Raw genomic sequence first — 27,219 nt, forward strand, 5'->3', positions numbered from 1 at the left:
CAGTCTGTGTTACCAACTTAATTTTTATTTAGCTGCACTGGTGCTCCATATAACCTACTAACTATTTTGCGTTGCCATGTTGCAAATCTGGAGTGCAGGAAAAAAATGTCCTGCACTAGAGCGGAAAAGTGATTCTTTGCGTTCTGTAATCAGTGCAGCAATGGCCACTTTTCAACGTAACTGTAGGAAAAGTTTATTTTTAGCCTTTGCACAGCCTTAAGACGTAGACTGCAACATAGTATTAGGCCGACTTAACTTGCTAAGTAATTAGAACTACAATTTCTACAAGTTTGTTTAACACACCTGTTTAATTAAGTAGAACTTGTCTGACCTTCTTCTTCTTCTTCGCCAAAACAAGACTGATTTTCAGTGCTAGGATGGATGTGTCTGACTTTGACGGTGGTGTATACTGACATCGCCCCATGACACAGTACTACAACTGTTGGAGGGGGATTTCTGAATTAGCGGGGAAGGCCTGTCGATGTTACTGATCTCTCGTAGCAAATTGAAGAACTAATTTAGCGAAACATTAGACTGATGCGTCCTCTGCTTGCTTCTCTGTGTCCTCTCATAACCTGGCAGGTTTGCGCTAATATCGTTGTCGTGTAGACCGGGCATAAGGCTTCAACAGCTGCTTCGGCCATGGCCATAATGATTACTTTCGTTTCCTTTGAATCCCAATGCCAGTTCAGCGCCAATGGTTTTCATGCTCTTTCTACTGACAGAACTGCTCTATTTGCAATATTTGCATCAATATTGCACTCCGTTGCTAATTTGTAACAATTTCGGGGCACCGAGCTTTGCTCGTATTTATTTATTGACTTTTGATAAACCAAACACAATTCTTTAAAATGATTGGGAAAGTAATAACAGGCACAGTCCAAAACTGTTTCCCAAATTTTGATTTATACACTATAAATAGTCCAGAAAGTAGGTTATGTTCCATACACTTGAATTCAGGTTCAATTATCTGTTCAAACATTTGAAAACAAAAAATATAATTCAGATTATATACAAAACAAATTGAATAACAAAATAACACTCACTAATCACGTGAAATTGTCAAATAATTATCAACTTTCAAAATTATTATATACCTACTCTAGTTTAGGAGGATTATCATGATGTCATGTCAACAAATCAGATTATGTTGATTAAATTTTCTAGCTAGATAAAATTTCTCGCTGATTGATTATGATTACACAGCTGGAAATAATTCTGTCTCTCTCCCACACAGGCACACGCATCTTCTGTTATCGAGAGACGACGAAATTATCATCTGTTTTCCAAGGATAAATTATCCTTTTAATGTCGTTCAGCGAGTTTTCCAAAGAATGAGACCTAGTGCAATCGAATCTTTATATTATAAACCTACTATGTTCCAAATTTCGTGAAAATCGTTAGAGCCGTTTTTGAGATCCGTAAAACATAAATAACCAGATATATAAATACAGAAATTGCTTTCTTAATATAATAGGATTACGTCGTGATTACATATACCCAGTAGTCCAGTGAGAAATGAGAATATATTTCCTTATGTTTTCTTATAAATTCATAGGGTACTCACTCGGACAAGAAATAATCCAATAAGAACTCATATAGAAATTATGCTTTTACTGTGCTAGTCACTTTCACTAATACTGACATTTATGGGAATCCAGCTTCAGACACAGTTTTTATATGAAACCTGAGTCTTTGTTGATATTCGTAATCGTAAAGTCTTCTAAACAAGCACATTTTACAAATCATGTTGCATATTTTCCAAAGAATTGAAAACAATTTAGTCAAAAACACTATAAGTTAATTGGACCGCCCAATAACGATAGCTAATTGCAGGTCTGTTAATCATGCGTGAACAAGCTTTTTGTTTGATAGCAGCTCTAACATTAAATAAACTAGGTACGAACTGGAAAACTACAAATTATATTGATTTTAAAATAAAATAACATCAAATAGAGCGGCAAATAAAGATTAAACAAAAAAGAATCGAAGACTCAAAAGCCAAAGCTCAAATAGCTGTTTTTCACTTGAAGCATTTCGCCAAACACAAAAAGCTTTTACAAGCATTTTTGGCAGACCTGCAATAAGGTTAGTGGCAGGCCCAAGCAACTAAGATAAAAAGCTAAGATAAGATCAGATATTCTAGTTACCATATATAATTTTTTTTCCTCCTACAGAAAATATGTAACATTACTGTAACTTAATTATAATGTTGAAGACGTTACAACTGTCATGATTGCAAATGGAGTTACAAGAATTAATCAAACCGCTCTATAATAAAAAATATATAAAATTCAGTGAGACTTTCATCAAAGCCCAATTGAAATATTATTTATTTGAGTTCATCATTCAAGAAATATTTTCAAAGCTTTATATCCTTCATTGTTGGTTTCAAGGAGCTTGACATCTTTGCAACGAACTACCTATTTTTTGGTACACACCAAACACCTATAGCAATAAAAGTCTGGATGTCAAAATATTGGTAAAAAATATCATATATTATGCACTGTTATTCAACGGCAGGATCAATTTAATAACCTTTAATAAATTAATTTGTTGTTGGCTGTTTCAGGCCTAGGCACGGATATGGAGACAGGAGAATGGTATTGACATCTAATTGTTTTACAAGAGTATAATGTAGGCTACAGTACCGAACTCATAGTACCGTACCGCACTCGTAGTACTTTAATAAAATTTCACAATTTTTGTAATATATGAATAAGAATTCCACAGACTTATACATTATTACATGGTTCATCGTACTACCATCTACTTCTACTGCCGCATCCACACTATCGCCCAATGCGTACAAGTAATGACGACGATCGCGATAGTGTGAATGGGTGGTTTGCCAGCGTTTGCTATAATTGGCCTTTGCTTGCTATCGCTCCGTTTTTTGTCGAAGGCTACCCAAGCGAAGGCGAGTGGCCAGTCAAGCATCCACAAATGGTCACATTGCACATTGCAGTGAGGATGGCAAGACTAACGTGGCCAAACTTACCAGAATAGCCAGCGACTGAGCGATAGTGTGGACTAGGCATAACATGAGGAAACATTTCAAATAAATTACAAGAGTTCAAAATATTTATGAAAACTGACGTCTAGGCTCATGGTGTTAGTTGAATGTTAGTCTGTTGAATGTTTGTTGAAAGTTGTATGTTATTCTTATAAGAATAAGCCATACGCTTATGTATCAATGTCGCAAAATCATTACCATGAATGAGATCAATGAGTTTAATAAGAAATCTTATATTATTAAAAACACATTTATTCATGTTTTGAAGATTTGTAGAAAATAATACAGTACTATAAAATTAGCAATGAACAAGAATTATTTCGAATTACTAATTATTAGGCCTATAATTATCATTTGCTCTTCAAATGATATCATCTAGTGTTTTATTAATGTGTTCGTACCCAACTCGTAAAAGATATTCAAAGTTACTGTCTTCACGAAGCTCACCAATTTCTTCAGAGCTGAGAATTTCTTCGATTGTTGGCATCCAATCAAGATTGCCATCAAGTGTTATACAAATGTCGGCGAGCTTGAAAAACAAAAGTTCCTGAATAGCAGTGATAGGGGTATTGGCATCCAAATCTGTCCATGAATCCCTAGTGATAGCTTTACACCAGATTTCGTTTTTCAATTCCATCCTTAGTATTTCATCGTCGATATAGAGCAGTAGGTCTAGTGCTTTCTTGAAATCAAGTTCCGAGTTGGATGGATTCTCTTCGCAGATGTAGAACTTGATCAGTTCCGGCGGAGAGAAGACTCTGACATTGTCAAAGTTGTATCCGTAAGCTGTAAGCACTGACTCGGGCAATCCTTCCTGGTGGGAGATGAGATTCAAGCTAGAGTTGACGTCTTCCAGGGTGTCATCATCACCGCCGGCTGCTAGTAGAGCTAGTTTACCCAATGAGATCATCGACTTCTTCCGCGCCAGCAGTTCTACTTCAGAATTTGCCAAGTCAAGCAGAGTGTGAGCAGCTGTTTTGTAATCGTCACTGAAAACCGCATGCAGCCATGACAACGATGGATGAGTGCTAAGTCTATCGGCAAGTATTCGTTGTTTTAAACATTGTTCAACTAAATCTCGCTGTTTTCCTTCTCTCATGTACCAGTTGAAAAGAAACTGTGAAAAATCCAGTTTACTAAACTTGGCCGAGTACTGATTTAGTCTCTCTTTATTACCTATCTTGTCACACAGCTCTACAAGAATCTGAAAGTCACAATATTTCTCAGCGAGTATTGCAGCTCTTTCGAATTCGTCATGATCTAGGAACGGTTTTATGAGATTGTAACGATCAACTTCATACTTATGAATATCTGAGTTGAATTTCTCCGAATCTTCGCGGATGCTCTCAAGGTAACATTTGCGGCCGTCCAAGATAACATCAGCCAAGTTGACTAGCTGGTCTAACAGTTCAGTGTGCATGTTGATGTCTCCCGTAGCACGGACGCCGTTTTCCAATGTCAACTTTTGTTGAGTGATTAGGAAATCGTAGAGACCGTCAGGACCGGCAGAAGCAGTCCACGGCAGATACTCGTTGAAATTCTGAACTGATTGACGGTCGCCAAAAATACTAGACTTCTGCTGTCGGTATTGGATAACAGCTTGTACCGCTTCCAGCAGCACACTGTTGGCAGACAAGATCTGCTGGGCAACATGTTGCGGATTTTGAGACTTGTTAACCAAATCGTCGCACCACCTACATATCTGCTGCAAAGCCTCGTGAACGAAACTCACTTTCCTGAAGAAAATATCCTGATTATTCAGAGCACCAATCGGTTTCATAGAGTGCTTCTTCAACACCTCCTCAATAGCCAAATCAATTTGTGAGGGAAATTTGCTTTGTAATTTGCGTAACACAATTGACGCGATTATCTTTTCAGCATGCTCTGCTAGCATGTAAGTTGTCGCCATTGTCCTGCCTCTACACTTTATTCCACCAAGCTGGTTCCACAGGTTTATATCTTTTAGGAAATCTATGAAATATTCCAAAGCTTTCTGCTTTTCCTCCAACTGGTTTAATATCTGGAGAGAGGTTATGTTAGAGTTGATGTTCAAGGTGGAAGTCGTAGTTTTGGTGTCAGCCCAACGTGGATCTTTGAACGGAATGTCATCAATGATTCCTTCGCTGACTTGAACGATTGTTAGATCAAAAGTGGCGTCAATTTTCAGTGTTGGGCCAGCATCAGGTGGAAAGTGTTCGTGCATCAGTGCTTTGCTGTGAGCAACCTTTTTACTTATGTACAATAGAAGAGCAGCCTTCACCAACTCACAGCTGTCTTTTCGATCACTGGTTGTGGAATTCAAAAGTTCTTCAATTTCGTTGTCGGAGTGAACAGTTTCGGAGACAGCCGTGCAGTCCATGGCAACACTTACGTTGAAATCGTCGGAGGAGTCGAGCGAAATGAAGCCATGCTGGCAGGTGAAGAACACTGGCACCGACTTGCATGAAGTGCCGCCCAGGATGCGAGCACCGTTCAGTTCTATCGGCTCCAATTCCTCGCCGCCTGACGGAGACGCTGAAATAATAACAATTCATTTCATTATATTATAATTCGAATGGAATAAGGTCATGATTAATAATACATCTATTGTACGTAGCACTTGTCCATAGAATAAAAATCCCATTAGTAGGAGATCAATTAGAATCTAGAATAAAAATCCCATTAATAAGAGATCAATTAGAATCAAAGTTTTATTGGGGCACAAACAATCCAAAATGTTATTAAATTATTGAATAAGTCATAGTTATTAAACAGTAATGTATAAGCAATTATCAAGTAAATTTGAAATGAGTAACTATGAACATAACATAAAAGAAAAATACTGTTAATACTTTATAGTAATTTCAGCACTGAGTTCTAATAACATCTCTAAATCAATGCATTTCAAGGACAAGAGTAGCAAGATCGTAATAAAAAACAACAGTGAATTGTATTCAAATTCTGAATTAATGCCTTTGTATTATTTTGTAACAAATTTCTATTTCAAGTAAATGACATTTTAGAGCCCCATTAGACCTGCATATTTTTTGATAAGGTTTTCAATTGTGGTATCAGCTCGCTTGATATGCGATCGCACATATCTGTGTCCTGTTTTCAATCAAATATGTGCATCTTGTAAAAATTGGAGAATTTTGTGTTGTTTCTTTGAATTTGAGCGTTCCTTTGAATGATTAAGTTGATTTTCTTCAAACCAAACATTGAATACCAATTATAAATTAAATACATTTATATGAATTACGATTGTTTCGAAGGAAATCAGTGAAAGGCATCAAGTTTATTTTTTACAAGGCTTTTCTTACATAATTATATACATAGATTTACATTACACAATCTGTAGTTGACAACTCTACGACTTCAAGGAAAACGATAGGAATGCATCAGATTATTTTTTACATGCGAAGTTTAGGGCAATAGCCTGTTTTTCTTTTCCGATCATTGTATTGTTTGTGCTAACTTAAGAAATAAATAAATATACTATGCCTCTAATATGTCTACTGTACACACTAAAATGAACGCAGACATTATTTTATTAGTTGATTCAACTAAAATCCTAAAGTTTGGTAACTCAATAAATAACAACGTTCACAATTTACTGAATATTAAAAAGACTGGATTTTTCACGACTATGATTATAAACGAGACAGCATAGACATCATTTAGAGTTCTAAATGTCATTGATCAAATGTAGATGTCATTGACATCTACCGCAATACAATTTCAATTTACTGAAAACTTCAACAATGACAGAGCTTGAATCTGTTTTCAAGAGACAATACAATTTATGAACCTTGGTTGAAGCTATTGAATGGAAAAGCTAAGAGCCAAACTCACAATGAACAACGACGATGTATCGCTGGTTGTAGATGAAAATTGTGCTTCCAATGAGAACAAACTGGAGAGACCTCTCTTCGGAGGAGCTGCTACTCAGAGACTGGCAGATTTCCGGCGACTTCAACACGTAAAACCAGGATGTTTCGGTAGGAGGAGTCAACCCTTCAGCACTAAGACTCGCTGAAACATAATTAATCTTACTTTGATATTTTATCATGAAATTTGGAAAGTGATTCTAGTGAAACTTGAGATAACCATTTTGAGCTTGAAAAGTTGAAGTGTCAAAGACATAAACTTGAAAAAATAAGTAAAATTCGTCTACGAAAGAATATTAAGCTTTCAATTGGTTTTACTTGGGATAATTATCAACAAATCACAGTCTAAAGCAAAAGATAATTTCTCTTTTATGTGTGAAATAATGGAAATGGAATTGTAGAGAGCATGATAAAATGCGAATAAATCATACATGGTGTTTGTAATATTTCTTTATAAGGAATCGTACAAAATGTTAACAATCGAAGTAAGAAAGAAAGATTTGGAAGTGTTGAAATTGAAATGTTGTTTTTTAGAAACTAGATATCAATCTATCTTCGAAGATATTTGAGAGATATGAATATACATATAAAATATTTTTTCAAATATATATAAATTTTCTTTATCAATGTATCCAACAATATACCATTATGAGTGTTAACATGTACACTGAGGTGAAAAGTCGATTCATCACTGAAGACAACACGATGTAGAAAATCTTCATCGTCATGTAACAACATTTCGTTAGCGAAGTTTGCTATACCGCATTCTAGCAGATTGCCGCGGAAACATTTCACGCACATGCGCACTGGTGCCAACGAACAAAAACTGAGTTGCTCTTTCATTTGACATAATGAAATATGTAAGTATAATGTAATAAATCTTATAAAGCGTTAAAACCCCGATATTCATTTATAGACACCCGGTATATTATAGCCCAATTTATTGAAAATACAACAAGGCAACAAAAACGACTTACGCCCGAATCTGTTCGGATTTTTTCTTCCATTTAGATATATGACTCGAGATTTCTGCTCCAGCATTTTTTTTTCATTAGTTTTTTCATTTTTCAGTGGACTCGCTTAACTTTATTTTGAGTACCTATTCCTCTGTTTTCTTCCTTCCCCCCATTTCTCCCTTCCTTTTTCCTCATAACTTCTCTTCTCTTCTTTGCCTGCCTATTACATGGGAAACCATAGTTGGCTAGGTATCTTCCTCTCTTTTTTTTTCTTTTTTTTTCTCTTCTCCAACACACCCAAACACTAAGCCCATGGTTTTTCATATTTGTAACATTTTATTGTGTTTTATTATTTTCGTAAATCTTTGTAATTTTGTTTTGTCTTGTTTTGTGTGTTTTTAATAAATTGAATTGAAATTGAATTCAAAATCTAAATTTGAAAAGGAACAGAAAATAGTTAAGATGCAATGGTATGTACAGTTCATAGGGTTGAGCTGTATGTACTATTTCATGAGCTGTACGATGTATCATTGAATCACCAAATTTCTCTCAATACACAGAATCAAGTGAAACATATATTAACCAGTTTCAGCTAGATAGGTAGGTATTGCACCTATTCTAAGAAGGGACATTAATAAATGATTTATTAAATGAATTATTTGTTTGAAAATTGTAATGTTAGTATTCATTCAACAGTATAATCTTATTTTTGTTACCTAGGGCATAGTGGAACACTGATTGAGGTCCCATAGCGGCCGCCAAAAGAAGGATGGAAGAATCCATTCTTTGCATGTCCAGAAGGCCTATTTCAATGTCACCATTTTGCAATTCCTGAAAAAATAATGAAATTAGCTCAATGGAAGCTTAAATGAGATAGATGTAAATTAATGAAAACTATGTTATCAAGATTATTCCAGTACAATCTCTTTTATGATTCTAATAAAGTGTAATATGTTCAAAATGTGGAATAGATTGGACTATTTTTAAATCAAATTTTTGAAAATCATAGTAATAATAACATGAATGGATTGAGAAGACTTCATCGCAGAAAGCCACACAAATTAGTTTAGTGCTAGTGTCAGAATGAAAGTGCAAAAGCAGATTATCCTTCATTATATTATGGATGCGTGGAGAATAATTTTAATCGAATTTCCTCAACCAATTTAGAAGGCTGAACCAATAGGTTATACCTCCTTTACGAACATTATTCTTATTAATTCAAGTCAAAATAGAATAGATTATTAGTATCTAATTAGGTGCTATAATAACAATAAAAAACATCAGATAATAATTATAAAATCAGCATTGAGAAAACTTGGCATTGATGTGATTACGAATAATTTTACTCAACGTATTTACTAATATTATAATAATTGAAAAAAATGTCAATTGATAAATAGTGAACTTACAGGAACAAAGATTTGGAATGCTTCTCTGGTGGGCTTGGTGACGTCATATTCGTAGATGAGGCGCTCACAGGCGTTGGCCGACAGTAGCCACTTTTGCACCGAGTATCCGGCAAGAACCAACACTTGCCATTCTGAGCTTCCATCTTTAGAGGAGTAGATTGTCACCATCTTCACTAGTTTCTGAAATATCAATACGATTTATGTGGATGAATATTTTGATGCAGATTCAACTATATTCTCAAAATATTATACATATAAACTATATTATAAGAGTCCGCATTCAACAAATTGTAGGTACAGTAATTACGACTATATTTGAATGATATATAAATGACATGATAAAGGAATCTAGTCAAGCTAGATGTTTACAAAGCTAAAACATGTCCTTTTTGAAAAAATAGAAGCAAAACAAAATACACTCAGCTATAGTGCAATTCATATCAAAGCCAAGGTGATTTGTTATCCTTACCCAAGTCAGTTGCCATAACTCTGGCTAATACAAACTGAGCTAAACAATGATGTCTTTCATCTTGAATGTTTAAGCATCACTCCTATTAGCGACAGTACTAATCTCTGATTCCAACCAACACCATTTTTTCTAACCTCCAAACATGGTCGCGTAAAGCAGCCGTTGTTGTAAAAAGCATTTGTTTGTATTAATGGTTAATTCCTGTTAATAATGATCAATTCTATATCAAATCTATGTTTTATTCGTGAAGAAAAAATATTTTTTCATGATGATTTATATTTATAATGGTGTCATAAATTTTCAGTATATAATTTTTATTATATTCCAGTATATTTAATTCATCATATTTCTTCCTGGCGTACAAACGATTTGGCTACGGTGCGGAGCTAGAAAAGCATGGTGTTATCTGCTTTGTCTAATAACAGACAAGGATATCAAACCAATGTTAATCAAATCAAATAACTTTTTATTCACAAAAACATAATACAAATTTATAAAATTCATTTAACAGTGAATACTCTCCACATAGACTTGAGTCTGTGAGAGGAGAGTAAGTTCTTTCAAGTTGATAGAGATTATGTTCTCATCTTTTGTACATATTATAATTAAAACTATTATAATTGAATTTATTAACATTCTTCAACAAATCAAAGAATATTGACAGTCACTTGTTTCAATTCTTTCAAAAAATTTTAAATTAGTTATGATTTCTCCATGGTGTGTGTGATGAATATAGATAATTAAATTTAATTAAGATAAGTATTTTCATTTGAGTTTATAGATAGGCATTTTTAGTTAAGTTCTGAATGTATTTCACTCCTGTTTGCAGACAAGATTTTTCTGAAGCAAACAGTATTGTATTCAATGATCTGTAATATCATTGGTATAATGGAATTTTTCATGTAAGTGATATCATTGAATAAAACTTGATTTAATTTGATATAAGTATATACAGACATATTATATGAATAGTAGCTTAATGGGTATAGTACTCATCAGAAATTTCGAATTCACTATAAGTTCAAGTTCTGAATGTATAGACGGATTGAATCAGTTGCTCTGCAGCATCCCTGCCAATTTCTAATAACCATCTACTCAAATGTTGCTTGTAGGTGTTAATACTGTAATTAATGTTTACTGTTCTAACTGTTTTAAATGATTGGGAACGTTTCTATACAATATATGACAAATGTATTTACTATTATTTTTCAAGCAGTTATGTAGGAGTCGAGGATGGGCAATACCAAAGTTAATTAGATTTCTTGTATTATGAGTATGAACTAAATTATTGAAAATGGAGTGTTTAATGTAGTATATGTAATTCATATTGAATGAAAAAGACTAAGAAATTGTCAAAAATTTGTATTTTGAATACAATTGTCCAAGACAATTTCTTAGTCTTTTTCATTCAATATGAATAATTACCACAATATCAACTTCTCAACTACACAAAAAGTGAAAAAAATGTAATTCATTAAAACTTGTATGTAAAGCTGTCTAATATTAAAAACTTGAAACTCTTGGTAAACAAGATTAGATGGGTAGCGATAGTCTCGCCTGAGACATGTCTTGATGATTGCTCGCTGTGCTCCAAGGCAAACGATGAGGCTCCACCCCAAGCTATGATACCATACATGAGAACTGACTGGATATATACGTAGTACGCCACCCGCAGTTGATGTAGAGGGAGGACCTCTCTTAGCTGTCTGAAGGCATAATATCATTTTGCGCACTCGCTGCTTGAGTGAAACTGCCTGTGGAGCCCAGCTTAATTTATGATCAATCAGAACGCCAAGGTACCTGTACTGCTCCACTCGCTGCAATACCAATGAATAACTTGACACATACATAAATAGTTCATTGATACTAATGAATAATTCATTTATTAAGTTCATTGTGATAGTGTGTAATAAAAATCACTGTGGAATAACTAAGTATACTTTAACTTTGATTATTATAATAAAAATCATTGTCCATACTCGAATGTTTGTTTAAGTACTTGAAATGAATATACTAAACTGGAACACTTTGAAGAAAAAATCATTTTTACATGGATTTCATTACATTTTATAAGTTTTTGATATAATAAATCCGTTTGGCTTGGATTTATTTTTAAAGTTCTGATATATCTGTAGACACTGAATGATCAATTAGTCTTGGCGTTTTTCACATAATCCACTCATTCAATCGCACTTCTTAAATATTCAAGTCTCTTCACGTTCTAGATAGCATTTTATTGTCGGTGTAGTTGTAGTTGCATTATTTTGCAAGTGAGAAATTTAGATGGATTAACTTAAGGAATGGAGTGAGTTACTAGAAAGGAATTATTGTAGTCAATTTTTTAAGAAAGCATAGCTTCAAGGTAAGGAATGTTTTGGTAAAGGTTTCTTGCAATGCCTATTTAGCTTGGATTTGAATTTAAAGTTCTGATAATTCATATATGTAGACACTGAATGTTCAATTAGTCTTGGAGTTTTTCACATAATCACTCATTTAATCTCATTTCTTACATATTCAAGTCTCTTCACGTTTTAGATAGCACTTTATTGTCGGTGTAGTTGTAGTTGCATTATTTTGCAACTGGAAAATTTAGATGGATTAACTTAAGGAATGGAGTGAGTTACTATTGTGGTTTTTATGGGATGATTTTCAGATGCTTATAACAAAGAATTTATTGCTTTATTTAGTACTTAAACGAACATTCGAGTATGGAAAATGATTTTTATTATAATAATCAAAGTTAAAGTATACTTAGTTATTCCACAGTGATTTTTATTACACACTATCACAATGAACTTTATAAATGAACTATTCATTAGTATCAAATAACTATTTATGAATGTGGCAAGTTATTCATTGGTTATTGCTACAATGTTATCGTCGATGTAGTATTTGATAAATCATCACTCTAAAAAATTTAGAAGCACAATTGAAATGAACTATGTATGCTGTGTCAACAAATCTGTGACTATAAGTATTTTCGATGAAAACTGATGACCACACTAATTCTATGGTACTCTTCCAAGAAAGCTGATGATGTTCAACAATGAGATGTAGTCTACAAGAACTTCCAGAGTTCTGTACTACTACCATTTTATAATAACTATGGCTGAAACACTCTCTTCATCATATCAACTATCATTAAAAAAATTCGTTGTTGAAGAACTATTATCATCCCACCTTCATTATGGAAGATAATTTCGTTGCAGTATACTTATCACAAATAATTCTCGTTTCATCATTATCATCGTTAATGTGTTTTCAGAAAAGAGTAAAATGATGAGCATTATTCATGAATTTTAATTACACAATAATACATGAATTTATCTACAAAACATAATTATTGAATTATTTTGTGTGATGTAAAAAGTTTTGTATATTATTTTGAAGTATCTTATATAAGATTAATTTACCTTGCAACTGATAGATTTAGTGATTACTGTGTCATTAACACAATTTTGTTTATAGTTATTAGTATTACAACATATTATAGTATCCATGAAATATTGTCTGTATATTGTCTAGTATACTGATGTTATTAATTTTTATATTACTATTTGAACAGACAAATTTATCTTATAATTTTATAATTTAATGATTTCATATTATTTCTAGTATTATTAACCGTTTCTCTGATTTTGTTTTATTTGTCTTATGAAAGACAATGATTTACAGTCTCATGTTCTTGTTTGGTTTTGATCAATAAATGAATACTAGTTTCCAATTTATCTTCATATTTGTCTTCAGCCCTATTTCATGAACTCTATTGAAATATTTGTGTATTGTACAAGAGTTGAAGTCTAGAGCATTGATTAGAAGTGCAGGTAACTTCTAAACATTGGTCTACTCACATCTTCAGCTCCGATGAAGCATTATGGTTATGAAATTAGCCTTTGCTAGTTTCAATCTCAAAGGACCTAATGTCTTAAATGGTATCCCTGGTGAGACCATTCAAGACCATTTTTCCTAAACCGGGATTGTGGGTTTGGGTCCCACCAGGGGTACCATTTAAGACATTAGGTCCTTTGAGATTGAAACTAGCAAAGGCTAATTTCATAACTATAATGCTTCATCGGAGCTGAAGATGTGAGTAGACCAATGTTTAGAAGTTACTCGCACTTCTAATCAATGCTCTAGACTTCAACTCTGGTACAATACACAAATATTTCAATAGAGTTCATGAAATAGGGCTGAAGACAAATATGAAGATAAATTGGAAACTAGTATTCATTTATTGATCAAAACCAAACAAGAACATGAGACTGTAAATCATTGTCTTTCATAAGACAAATAAAACAAAATCAGAGAAACGGTTAATAATACTAGAAATAATATGAAATCATTAAATGTTATAAATGGAATTATCTCACCAATATCGCATCTAAGTTTGATGGCATTTTTGGACATCATTTCTGTTTATTATGAGTTCAAGTTGAAATTTACATTATTAACACTTTATAATGATTTTCTCCTACTTTATTTGCCACGTTGAATAAATTTTAAAAGTATTTAATAGATATTTTTCAATTAACTTAGATCCTACAGAGAAAAATATGTTACGTCCACCCTAAAAAGAATCTAAGGAAGTAACCAGACAAAAAGCTAGTCAAGATCAAGATCAACTGCTTGAGTCATAAAAATGCATCACGCAACAAAACAATACAATAATCAATGTAATTATTTAACACAATCATTACTAATAATAATATGTGGCAAACTTGTATCTTGATTATAATATTCATTTGTTATATTCAAACATAACCTGTATCGAGTATTCAAATTGGTATTATGGTGGCATTGTTTTTAAGCGGCAATTTCAAATATACAGGATTCAAACATCTGAGTTATTTATTGTATGATTTTCTAATATTACAGTGTGCTTCCCTGAATCACACCGTAATCTACATTGTCCATATCACTGGAAATATTATTAGTACAGGTGGTCTGTTTCCGTTCATATAGATAGCTTTGAAACCATCGCAGTGTCACACCTCTGACCCCACAGCATTCCAATTTCTGCAATAGTTTTGGTCGGTTCACAGCATCAAACGCCTTGGCAATATCAAGTAGGGCAATAAGTACATTATTACCCTCACCTACCTTTAGCACTATTTCGTTTGTGATATCGAACAGAGCATTGGAGGTATTCTTGTTTAATCTGAAGCCATACTGATTGGGAACTAACAAACTGTTTGATTCTAAATAAGCCTGTAATTGAATTTTAACCATTTTTTCAAGAATTTTGGAAAATACACTTAACATTGAAATGGGCCGAAAATTATTGTTTGAAGATTTAGAGCCGGATTTAAAAATGGGAATGACCTTGGCAATCTTGAATGCGTTTGAGAATTTGCCTGTTCGAATACTTTCATTAATAATGTAGGAGAGAGGCTCGATCACAGCATGTATGTGTTCTTTTATAAATTTAGTATGGATGCCATCCTGACCCGGAGCAGAGCCTCCTCGCATATTCTTGACAATTTTGTAAATGTCAAACCGTGTCACAGGTTGCAACTCGAAAGTCAAGTTGGTAGAATGATCTACATCATTCACCAATAGTGGACTATTAGTCGGTTCACAGCATCAAACGCCTTGGCAATATCAAGGAAGGTAATAAGTACATCAATAGATTCTGAATTTATAATATGTATCTGTCAATAGGTTCAATGCTAATGAGGTGCTGACTTTATAGGTACTGACCGTCTCCATAGTCTGTGTGCTCTGCGCGCCGAAAATGTAGTTGGACATTTTGCGCGAGAAGCCGCCGATCCAGCTGTGCGGCACCTTGAGCGGCCGACAGAGCAGCGAGGTTGGCTGCGGCGTGACCAGCACGAGTGTGGCCGAGGTGGTGGCCAGCAGGACACCCGTTGGCAGCAGCAGTCGCAGACTGTCGCACTCCTCGCCCTGCAGCGAGGCCATGCATGACGCCTCCACGCAGCTGCTCTCGTGCGCCACCGACGGCCAGAAGCGAACCAGGCCCTCGGGCGAGACGGCAATGCAGCTCGGCATCTGTGGGCCGATGAACATTTCATTATTCATTAAAAAAACAAAACTATACACGAGGGTCATTTTTTCAACCTCCGATCTCTTATCATAAGCGACGGACAAGCGGTAGGAGGCGATTTTCACAGAACTGAACAGCTTATCATACCCACCAAACCATCTGTAATCGATGCGGCCAGATCGCCAATATTGTTGTCGAGTTAAAGACCCACAAACATGACCGCCTCACTTGAGTCTGCCGCCAAGTGCTAGTTATGTAGCGTTATTGGTTTTTGCAAGCAAAATGCAATAGTTCAGCATAAATCTAATTGAGAATGATTCAAGATTACGCAGGAAACATCATGAGTGATGATTTTGTGCGTGAATGGTGTCAAAAATCAAAGAAATTACTTGATCACTTGAAACCTGACTTGGCCAATAGTAACTATACATTTGCTCAAACACAAGACATGACTTTGAGGGCAGAACTTCCTGATTAACGAGGAGCTCCAAAGCAACTCCATAACGCCACCTAATGATAGCCCAACTCATTTGGCGGCAGCGTTTTTATTCTTCCTGAGGGTGATGCCCACATGAGCTCTAGGCTTGTGAGTGCGTAATGAGGCGGATGATAATGAGAAATGAATTCGATTCAAATTCAAATTCATTTATTTGCCATAAATAATACAGATTGATAAAATAAATATTCTAACTTACAAAATGGCACTACCGGCAAAGAAAACTTGTGCGCCGGCAGTGAATTCGAACAACTAGGTACAGCAAACATGTCAATAGAAAGAAAAAGAGCTTATTCAAACCACTAGAATAAATAAAATTATGGAAACCAGGTCACATCTCAATACTTACAAACGATAAGACAAAGTAACAAAATCACAAGCAAATGACAGACTCAAAAAGACCAATTCAAGGAAGCAATGACAAATAATATTTTTTAAATTTATAACACAAGAATGAAACACTACATAATGGATATAGATAATTTGAAATAAGCATTTATCTCAATCCAATCCAGTATAAGATTCATTATGGATTTTGTAATTCTATTAATAATGAATTCAGTTGGGAATTTATTTATAAACAAGTAACACTGATATTCAAACTGACGTCTACATACACTTAAGCTGGTAAAGTCAATATCAAATTGTAATGGATTAGAGGGACGCAAATTATATGGATTATTCCTCAAGTTGAATGTATAACTATTCTTATGATTGAATAATATGATTCTTTTAACATATGTTTGCCTCACTGTAAGCACCTGTAATTCTTGAAAAAGAAGTCTACTAGGGTACAATCTTGGTCTGCATAATGCAGCTCTGATAAGGTGTTTCTGTAATGTGAATAATTTGTTTATATGGATATCATAAGCAGCCCCCCATATCTCAATTCCATATTGGAAAAGTGATTGCGCATAAGCATAATAAATATTTTTCATTATTACATAATCAGCTATTTTATTTAGTTTATAAAACTTATAAATTAGATATTTTAAGCCGTCTGCACATATATTCAATATGAGTATCCCATTTTATATGATCATCCATCATTATATCCAAATATTTTAAGGATTTCACCTTTTCAATACAAGGGCAATCACAATCCACATGATTTAACAAAGCGTGAGAATGCATTTGTAAAGACAAGGTTTGTACTGGTTGACCTATTTCAGTAGGAGAAAGTCATAAATTTAGTCTTCTTCAGGTTGATGGTGAGTACATGTCTATCAAACCATGATTTTACAATTCTCAAGCCCTCATTTGCATTGTTATATACATCTCCCCATGACACACCAGAAAAAACAAGAGCCGTGTCATCAGCAAATGAAATTACTCTGCAGTTAGGTATTTTCAGATTCAAAAGGTCATTAACATAAATCAAAAACAGCAATGGTGAAAGGACTGTGCCTTGAGGAAGACCAAATACAGAAAGATTTCTCAAACTTATTTTACCATTAATTGTCAAATATTGAGAGCGATCCGTTAGATAACTCGCAAACAGATCGTTTGCTATGCCCCTAACTCCACAATTATGTAATTTTTGCAATAGTATTTTGTGTGGTATGGAATCAAACGCCTTTGCAAGGTCTAAAAAAACTGATAGTGTTTTATGCTTGGATTTGAAATTGTTATTTATGATGTTAGTTAAGTGGAGAACAGCATCAACAGAGAATGAACCTACAGCTTTAGATTGTTTCCAAAGCGATTTCATGGAGAGGGTTTTGATAGGCATATGAAAAATGACCACGAAACGCCTTTTGGAGGGTATGAGAAATACCTCAATATTCACGGCAATTATAGTGAAGAATAATCATAAGTGTAAGTTACTTTTGGTGGATAATTTATTCTTTCGTATGCATTCGTCTTTTATTTATGACCAATAAGCGGTTGAAAAAATGACCCTCGTAATTTTTACTTGTAGATCAACATATATAATAGCATTCAGATTTGATTCACTTCATAAATATTGTATGAGGTAAATAGCGTTAAATATTTCAATGCACAAATGTTGTAGTCATTTGAGCTCTAGTCATGACTCATTCAGTCATTTTGATCAATTGAACTCTCTGCAGCATATCAATGAATACGTTAGAAACAGGGTGACGAATTTTGTCCTTCAAGGATCATGCATGAATTCATGGGTTCATGTACTCATCACGGTTCTTGGACGATCCATTTGCAAACCATTAAAACTAATTACTTGAGATAATCCCAAAGGGCGTTGAATCAGGCAATCGAGCCGTCCAATGAATTGCCTCTGGGCAATTTTCTCAAATGGAAAAAGTATATTAGAATTATATTTATTGTCCTCTCATTTACAAGAAACATTGATCATTGTTACAAGAATACAGTCAACAAAACAAAAGTATATACAGCTGAAACGCAAAATCACAAAAAGTCAACATATTTTTCGAGACATAACTTTACAGTATATTCATGTACATTTGTACCAACCTCACATGGACTGAGAAATGTTATAAAATTTAAATACATTGTGAAAGTTTTCATTAAAATTCAGTAAGTGGTATAAAAAATATTTCAAATATCCAATGAAAGCTATATAAATAGAACAAAGGACTTCTGCTACTGCAAATATTGACCGAAGAACTAAATATCAGAAGGATATTTGAAAAATTAAACTGTCCAAATACTTCAGTTTCCTTTTTCAAATTACCTTGTACTACTGTATTTAATTCTTCGATCAATATTCTGCTTTTTATATATTCGGACAATAAATAAGTAGCAGAGATCCTTAGTTCTATTTATATAGCTTTCAATGGATATTTGAAATTATTATTATACAGTAATAATATTCCAGCAGTTGGTTAACTACAGTTTCTAATAAATCTTCCATCAGTAAGTGGTGTTAGAAGATGAATTGATGTAATAAGAACTTACCTCATACTGAGAGACACTGTTCAATTGAATAATTTTTGATTGATGGTATTGTTACCTGGTTGCCAGCAGTGGTGTATACAGCGACGAGATGCGCGCGATGCGCGAGGTCACTCTGAGGCAGGGCCAACTCGCGGCACTGCGTGTTGGTGAGTCGACGACCGCTGGCCTGCCACACGAGCAGTCGGCGGCCACACACCAGCCAAGCCCATCCCTCGTTCGACACGTCCACGCTCACCACGGCTGAACCTTAACACAAACCACACAATTCCAACATCAGCTACAATGTGTGACAATACTACAATGCTGCTCGTATAATACCAAACAATGTGTGGCAAAACTAAACATTTCATCACTTTGTAAAAAAATATGTGTCAACTTGATTAAGTCACGGAAAAAGGTTGAAATTGCAGCTGCAGTGTAAAGGCAGGTGATCTTTTCCTCTGAACACAAACCACACCAGCTAAAATACGTTAAGCTAATATGACACAACAACACTGACATGTTTTACAAATATTTTTACAATGCAATTATAATATAGATAAAGTATCATGATGGAAAAAAGAACTTCAGAAGCTTAACAGCTGTGGTTGAAGTTCTACACTATTGTTATTGTACTGACGTGCTACCAATTTATCCTAACAGGTTGGATAGCATTCACCTATCACCTTAGGAAAGTCATCGGTTACTAATAAGCTAATATCTTGATATATCATGAATGGATCTAATGCTTGTGAATAAGAAATCCAGTTCAGAGCAAATTAAATTATAATTTATTAAAAAATGATTCCAAAATTTCAGTTCACACCAGAACAAATAATCATACATGGATCGAACATAGATTGAACATGATTGAGGTTACTAATATGTTTGTTCTGTTCATCAAAACAGATTCCAACAGCTTTCACAAAAACTCAGAAATTATTACTTCAAAATCAAAATTAAAATATATAACTTATAGATTAAGAATACTTATCTATCGTTTACAGGTTTCAAAACAGTCTTATGGCTTTCAACATTAATCGAGAAATTCAGCACAACATGAAAAGAAAAATTGAAATCTACATTTCATGTATGTTCAATAACATCAATAAACTTTACAGAAACATTTAGATCACAAATAACACATCTTCAATTTCAATTATTTAGGAAAATTTCAACAGAAGCCAACACTCCTAACATAAACCAGCCATTAAAAAGTTTGAGAGACAAGAACAAGAAGCCTTTCCGGTGAAACCGAGACATGTCATCATCGATTGCCAATTAGAAAAGAACACAAGTCTACAAAGATTGTATCTATTTTTTTTCAATAAAACTTCATTTTTAAAGTTATTTTAAATTTAATTAACCTTTATATTGTTTAGAATTATCTGTTTATTCAGAAATATAACTTTGTTACAGTGATTCAGTGGAATGTTCAACACTAGTATATATTATGATAAATTCCCTGTGAAAAGTTTAGTCCATATATTGATTACACTGATATTTGCTATCAAGTTTTATTAATATTTTGAATATCGAATTGCAGATTCAATTTTAATTGAGAAAAAATGTAATATTACAAATACCCCCCTCTCGACATAAAAAATTTTACTGTTTGAGAATTTAAAAAAAATTAACATTACATTGTAACAAATGGAAATTGTTGAAATTAAATTTGAGAACAGGAACAATTTTTTCTACACAAACATTACATGTCAACTTATAATTGAAAATTATTATAAAAAAGTCATCAATAGCATTTGTTATATATTTCCAAACCATATTTGAAAGTATTGAATATAAAAATTATTTTTTATTTAGCTTTATAATTCAAGGAAATTATCACAACAGAAAATTTAATATATTTGAAGAATAATTATTGAAATTTTACATAAGTTTTATAGAAAATTTAAATGTTATTGCATAAAAATTTAGTATGTTGAACAGAATTTTTTGGATGAATTGATGAATTGTTACATTTAATTTTCACATAAAATTGCAATAAATTAAAAAAATGTAATTTCTTTCACTGTTGATGCGGTTGATTTTTTTATCCATGCGAATTTTGAACAGTCCATTTCTTTCACTGTTGACACGGTTGATTTTTTTATAGATGCAAATTTTGAGAATTTTGAAAACAGTCCATTAAGGCACTCAGTATGAATTTCAAGTTAAGTGTGACTCCAGTGTTGGGCTGATCTGGATACGTGTAGACATCTATTAGCATGGCCTCATGCTTGTAGTCGACTGATGCATGCCAAGCTTGATACAGGTGACATCTGTTAGCATTCCCTCATGCTTGTAGTAGACGGGTGCATGTCAAGCTCACTCAAAGTCACGTAAATTGTGTATCATACATACAGTATACATTTCAGGCTTGAAATGACAATGTAACTTGTTTTTTGGAAAAGAGATAGACGCTGCATACAGGATTAACTTAGGTGAGGATTAAGTTAGGTAGGGTTTGGTTTTTTGATATTTTCAGCTTTCAAGGTGTAGAGTTCAGCATACAGGATTAATTTAGGTGAGGATTTTTTGTTTTGAATCAGTTTCTTTCATGATACAGTGACTGTTATTTGAGTTTAAAGTTGCAAACTTGGACATGGATGGCAATTACCTCCAGGTAATGTAGTAGTGCAGAAGCTTGAGTTGCGTAGTCAGCAATAGGCGTAGTCATTGGTGTCGACATTGGCGTATCATTGGCGTTGGCAATCCATTAATGAGTCACACCAGTTCGAAAATCACCCAAATGTTCTTAACACTCTTCATGGCATTCACTTGTGTTGTAGATTTCGAGATTCACGCGATAATTATTTTGAAGTTAACGTCCATGCTGTTCCTGTTATTTTAAAATGCTTATAAACTAAAAAGAAAAAATCATTAGGCTACCAATACAATCTAATGCACATACACGTTATTTACAAGTATGTAATCAGTATAAAAATGAAATTTATTAACATCTTATTATACAGTCAGCAATACATAAGTTGTGAATTTTCTTTAAATTCAATAGAGACATGAATTACAAAAAAATTAATAAAGTATTTAATAATTTCATTTCCATTTATTCACTGTTCAAATAATAAAATTTAATCCATTCTTAAAAAAATTAGAACATAATCAAATACATGTTACATAAATGTCATAACACTCTGTATCATTATCAAAATTGCAAAAAACATCAGATCATCACAACAAAATAATTTTACTACATACTTCAATATATTCAAACAGTTGGTCTTCCACTAAAAACCATTTCATAATACAATATATCTGCATTTCATTTATCATTCAATATAACATTTCAAATATAGTATTTCACATTTATGATTTATCATTCAGGGTTTCAAAGTTATTTATGTAGACAAATTTATAAATTTTCATTTTAATTTTGTTACATAATTTATAAAAAGCAATTTATTCAATATTCTTAATAATCGTTTGTTGGATACTATAGTTTATTTCGACTTTTCAATGTTCTAAACACAAACTACATTTCATGACAAAACTTTAATACTAATCATTAAACAAGAAATCATTCAAAACATCAATAATATTTCGCTTCAATGGCAATCAACATTATCAATCATTATTTTGCATCCATGGCAATCAACATAATTAATCATTATTCTGCATCTATGGCAATCAACATAAGTAATCAACACAAAAAATATAATCTCATTACTGCCTCTCTAAGTCATAACCTTCTGGTCATTTCTTCTTTAGGTAATAATGGTTTTCCATCTCAAAAACAATCATATACCAGCAAAATACTAATCATCAAACCCCACTAAAAATTCTACATACACCCCAGCATCCATTTCAAACGATAATTAATCATATCAAAGTTTATAAAGAAAAACAGTTTTAAAATTTAGAAAAAAGACATCAATTTAATATTCAATTTTAGAAGAGAATCAAACTTCAACTCATTTCAATTAATAATATGACAAAACTTTTACATTCAATAATCTCATCATTATTCAAATTGACTTTTTATTTATCTTGCACATTTCTTATATATGACAACAAAATTCATTAATACTTTCAAATTTTGAAGTTTTTATTATTATAAAAAAGAATTTATACATCAGATAAAATTTCAACATTTTCTAAATTGAACCATTCATTTTTCATATAATTTATGAATTTGAAGACTGTACAATAACTACAAACCATTTCAACAATATAAAGAAAATCAAGATGGAAAATTGGTAAATAAGTTTCCCAAAAAATACAAATAAGAGAAAAAGGAAAAATGGGTAAATAAATTCCCTAAGTAATACAAGGAAGAGAAAGATTAATTAGAGCCTATCCTACATGTCAGTTGAAAACTTTCATAAGGAAGTATATTTAATCAAATATACTACTATGGAATTTTGTAGATTCCAAGTATGACTCTAATTTGTTATAACTGTGAGCTATCACTCCCACAGAAACAACTGGTGAAGGAAAAAGATATTTTTACTATTGTGACTGGGTGGAGAGTTTCTAGATGTCTGTGAGGCAATGTGATAGCAGACTCTAGTATCGGACAACAAAATCAAAAGTATGCAAAAGTTTTTACAAACATTTGATGTTGCAGTCTTAAGGTTTTTATATCGCAAACAAGTGGGTCAGATAATCGAGTCCAGCCATATGTGGTTCACGCCCACACCTCTAAAAGAATCACACTTACTTGTCTACCAAAAATCCAAAGTATTGGACAGAAAAAAATAAAAAATGCATAATGGGTTAAAAGCCCAGAAGAAAACTCATTCAATTCAATTCAAAAAAGATTTTATTTCAAAGAAACATAATAAAAAACAAATTCCGCTGTACAAAATAATCATACACTTGACAATGAATAAGGTACACTGAAAAGAGTCTTAAATTAAATACAAATTAATATGAATAGGAAATAAAATTTTCGCATAGGCATTGCTGCCTGTGTGCGAAAATGAGTCCAAGGTAGGTATCTTTATTGGTTACTCTTGTACATATATACTTATTAACTTATTATTTTTTACTCATTTACTAATAACTACAAAAATGATAAAAAATTAAATGAAGGAAAGAAATAAGCCCCATCCCCAATCGTTCCCTATCAAAAATTGTATTCGTAAATATGTACTAATTTTACATATATAAATATATATAAAATGGTACAGTAATAATTATATTATATATGTATTAATAAATAAAATAATTATTCCTATTTAAGCTGTACTAAAAATGAATCACCTGCCCACTCTATCCCAGTCCCCGATTAACCCCCCAAACCCCGACCCCAATTGCAGAAGAAGAAACACAGAAAAACTCGGCGAAACACATTCACACAAACACACACACACACACACACACACACACACACACACACACACACACACACACACACATGAAGCCTCAATAGGATTATTTTGATTAAAAAAAAAATATTTTTTAAGATTGTTTAATAACAATATTATTTTTAAGACTAAACTGAATTCATCTAGATTACAATCTAGAATCTGTACTCCGAAGTGATCAATCTCTCACAGCACTCATCTCTTCCAATACTCGAAATCCACCTTTTGACAGCTATTTTAAATGAAGATATCGTATAGTTGGCGAAATCCGCTGGAGCTATTGGAAGATGTTTCACCAAAACGTGAGCTATATAGTAGGAGTTGGTAATAAATATAGTTCTATATACTCTAGGCATTTGAATATTATACTGTACTGCTCTCCTAGTTGCATGACTATGTGTAATGGTATTGAATATGCTAGCATGATTCCTGAATATGTACGATGCCAAGGTTCTAACATATAATTGTCTGACATCAAGCACCTTCATATCCTCAAACACTGCGTTGGATGGGTAATCTCGACGCCTTCCAAGTGCAGATTTTATTATAAGTTTCTGGGTGGTGAATAGTGGGTTCAAAATAGATCTGTATCCTCCTCCATAAGCTAGAATTCCCCCTTCAATAATGGACTGTACAAACGCATAGTAGATTGTTTGGAGTTCATTCCTATTCAGATATTCTCTGAGTTGCCGAAAAACATAAATCATTTTTCTCAGTCTACTGTTCAGATAAGCAACATGTGCAGTCCAATTAAGTCTGTTGTCCAGAATGACACCCAAATACTTGTAAGAGTTCACCTTCCAACCGATGCACAGGCACAAGAGTCATTTTCAATGTTCCCACATGTATGGAGTTTGATTCCTTCAACTGATGTGTCACTTGAGTCCCGAAGGGAAATCGGCATTATCTTAGTCTTGCTAACATTTAGTGTTAGAACATTATGGTCAAACCATGACTTCAAAGTGGCTAAATCACATTTTGCCCTATGCAGTACAGTTTCCCAATCAGGTCCCCTAACAAGGACAGCAGCATCATCCGCAAAAAGGTAGATCCTACTGTTTAAGTTCACTTTTGCAAGGTTATTACATAGATTAAAAATAATAATGGACCCAAGGTGCTACCCTGGATAACTCCATATTCTACCTCTTTTAACTGACTGTTTACTCCATTTATGACAGTTAACTGCTTGCGGTTACTAAAGTAGGACTTGAACCAATCAAGTGGAACTCCATTTATCCCCATAAGTTCCATCTTTTTAAGCAATTTTCCTCTATCAACGGAATCAAATGCTTAGCCAAGTCCAAGAATATTAGAGCACTCTTTTCATTGTTACCTATAGCCAAATTCAGGTCTCTAGTTATAGAAAAGAGGGCATCTGAGATATTTTTTGATTTTCTGAACCCATATTGGGAGTTAGTTAGTAATTCATTACTTTCAATGTATCTTGTTAATTGATCTTTTACTATTTTTTCAAGAATTTTGGAAAATATGCTAAGCAGGCTGATTGGACGAAAGTTTGAACTCTCTCTAATATCTCCTGACTTGAACAATGGGACTACTTTTGCTATTTTGAAAGCATCAGGAAATATACCAGAGGTAATGCTTAAGTTGACAATATGTAGAAGCGGAGCAGATAAACTGTCAAAGTTAGACTTCAGAGTATCGGAAGAGATACAATCATAGCCAGGAGCCGAGCCGCCGCGCAGGGAGTTAACATAGTTGCGCAATTCAGTATTATCTATAGTGCGAAGGTTGAATCTACTGTGCACTGCATAGTCTGAGTCATTGACAACCGGTGGGCCAACAGGGTTAATTTTGCTAGCTAGACTACTTCCCACGTTGGAAAAATAATTATTGAATTCATCTGCAACCTGTTTTCTTTTGTCTTCTAAATATGTCTTACCTGATGTATACTGGTCCAGTGGAAAAGGGTCTTTGTTTTTTCTCTTACCTGAAATTTCATTTACTGTTTGCCAAAAAAGTTTAGGGTTATTTTTTGAGACAAAAATTTTAGATTTGTAGTATTGGATCTTAGTTCTCTTTATTAACGAATTCAAGTGATTTCTGTAAGTAATGTAGTAATTTTTGAGTTGTTGATTGAAGGGTTGATTTCTGAGCTGTTTACTTATTTTATCCCGTTCTCTAATAGAGCGTAATAAACCGTCTGTCATCCAGGGCTTTAATTTTACCTTTCTGTTACTACTTTTTCTGTTTTTGTAGGATTTACATATGAATTCATCTAGTGTGGAGAAAAACAAATTGCATGATGAATTTATGTCTTGAGAACTAGTAACATTACTCCAACACACTTGCTGATTAACTCATGAAGAGTTTTTTTGTCAATATATTTATCTTCTTTTTTTGATGAATTGATTCTTGGGAATGAAATTTCTAATACAATACTGAAATGGTCGGTTACATCAGTCATGACTACCGCTGTTTTTAGACTATCACAGGTCTCGTGTCTGACAAAGATATGGTCTATGCATGACTTACTGTTTCCTTGTACCCTCGTATATTTATCAATGCCGCTCATGAAACCATTTTCATACAACATATCAAGATATCTTTCTGTTTTATTATCTGCTTGTAGTATATTGGCATTAATGTCACCCATCAGAATACAGAAGCTATTTATATTGAAAGAGTTATAATAGTTATGCAATGCTTCGGTGAATTCATCCAGATCACTGTCGTGAGTACGATAAACCGAAATAAGGTTTATATTTTTTCCCTGGAATGATATATCTATACTTAAACCATACACGTGGGCCAGCTCCATCTGTCTACATTCATTCA

General features: G+C 33.3%; 1 protein-coding gene across 1 annotated transcript in view; it reads right to left on the reverse strand.

Annotated features, from left to right (window-relative positions):
* Positions 1-1,439: 1,439 nt before the first annotated feature.
* Positions 1,440-27,219, reverse strand: part of LOC111046399 (nuclear pore complex protein Nup133) — a 63,364-nt gene continuing 37,584 nt past the window's right edge. Inside the window, exons 4-9 of the mRNA XM_039427546.1 lie at positions 19,170-19,360; positions 15,417-15,725; positions 9,248-9,427; positions 8,555-8,669; positions 6,848-7,027; positions 1,440-5,530 (exon numbers count right to left, since the gene is read on the reverse strand). Coding sequence (XP_039283480.1) covers positions 3,378-5,530; positions 6,848-7,027; positions 8,555-8,669; positions 9,248-9,427; positions 15,417-15,725; positions 19,170-19,360 — 3,128 coding nt within the window. The 3' untranslated portion in view covers positions 1,440-3,377. The remainder of the gene's footprint in view (positions 5,531-6,847; positions 7,028-8,554; positions 8,670-9,247; positions 9,428-15,416; positions 15,726-19,169; positions 19,361-27,219) is intronic.

The sequence above is a fragment of the Nilaparvata lugens genome, chromosome 4 (genome assembly GCF_014356525.2).
Source record: "Nilaparvata lugens isolate BPH chromosome 4, ASM1435652v1, whole genome shotgun sequence".
Lineage (NCBI taxonomy): Eukaryota > Metazoa > Arthropoda > Insecta > Hemiptera > Delphacidae > Nilaparvata > Nilaparvata lugens.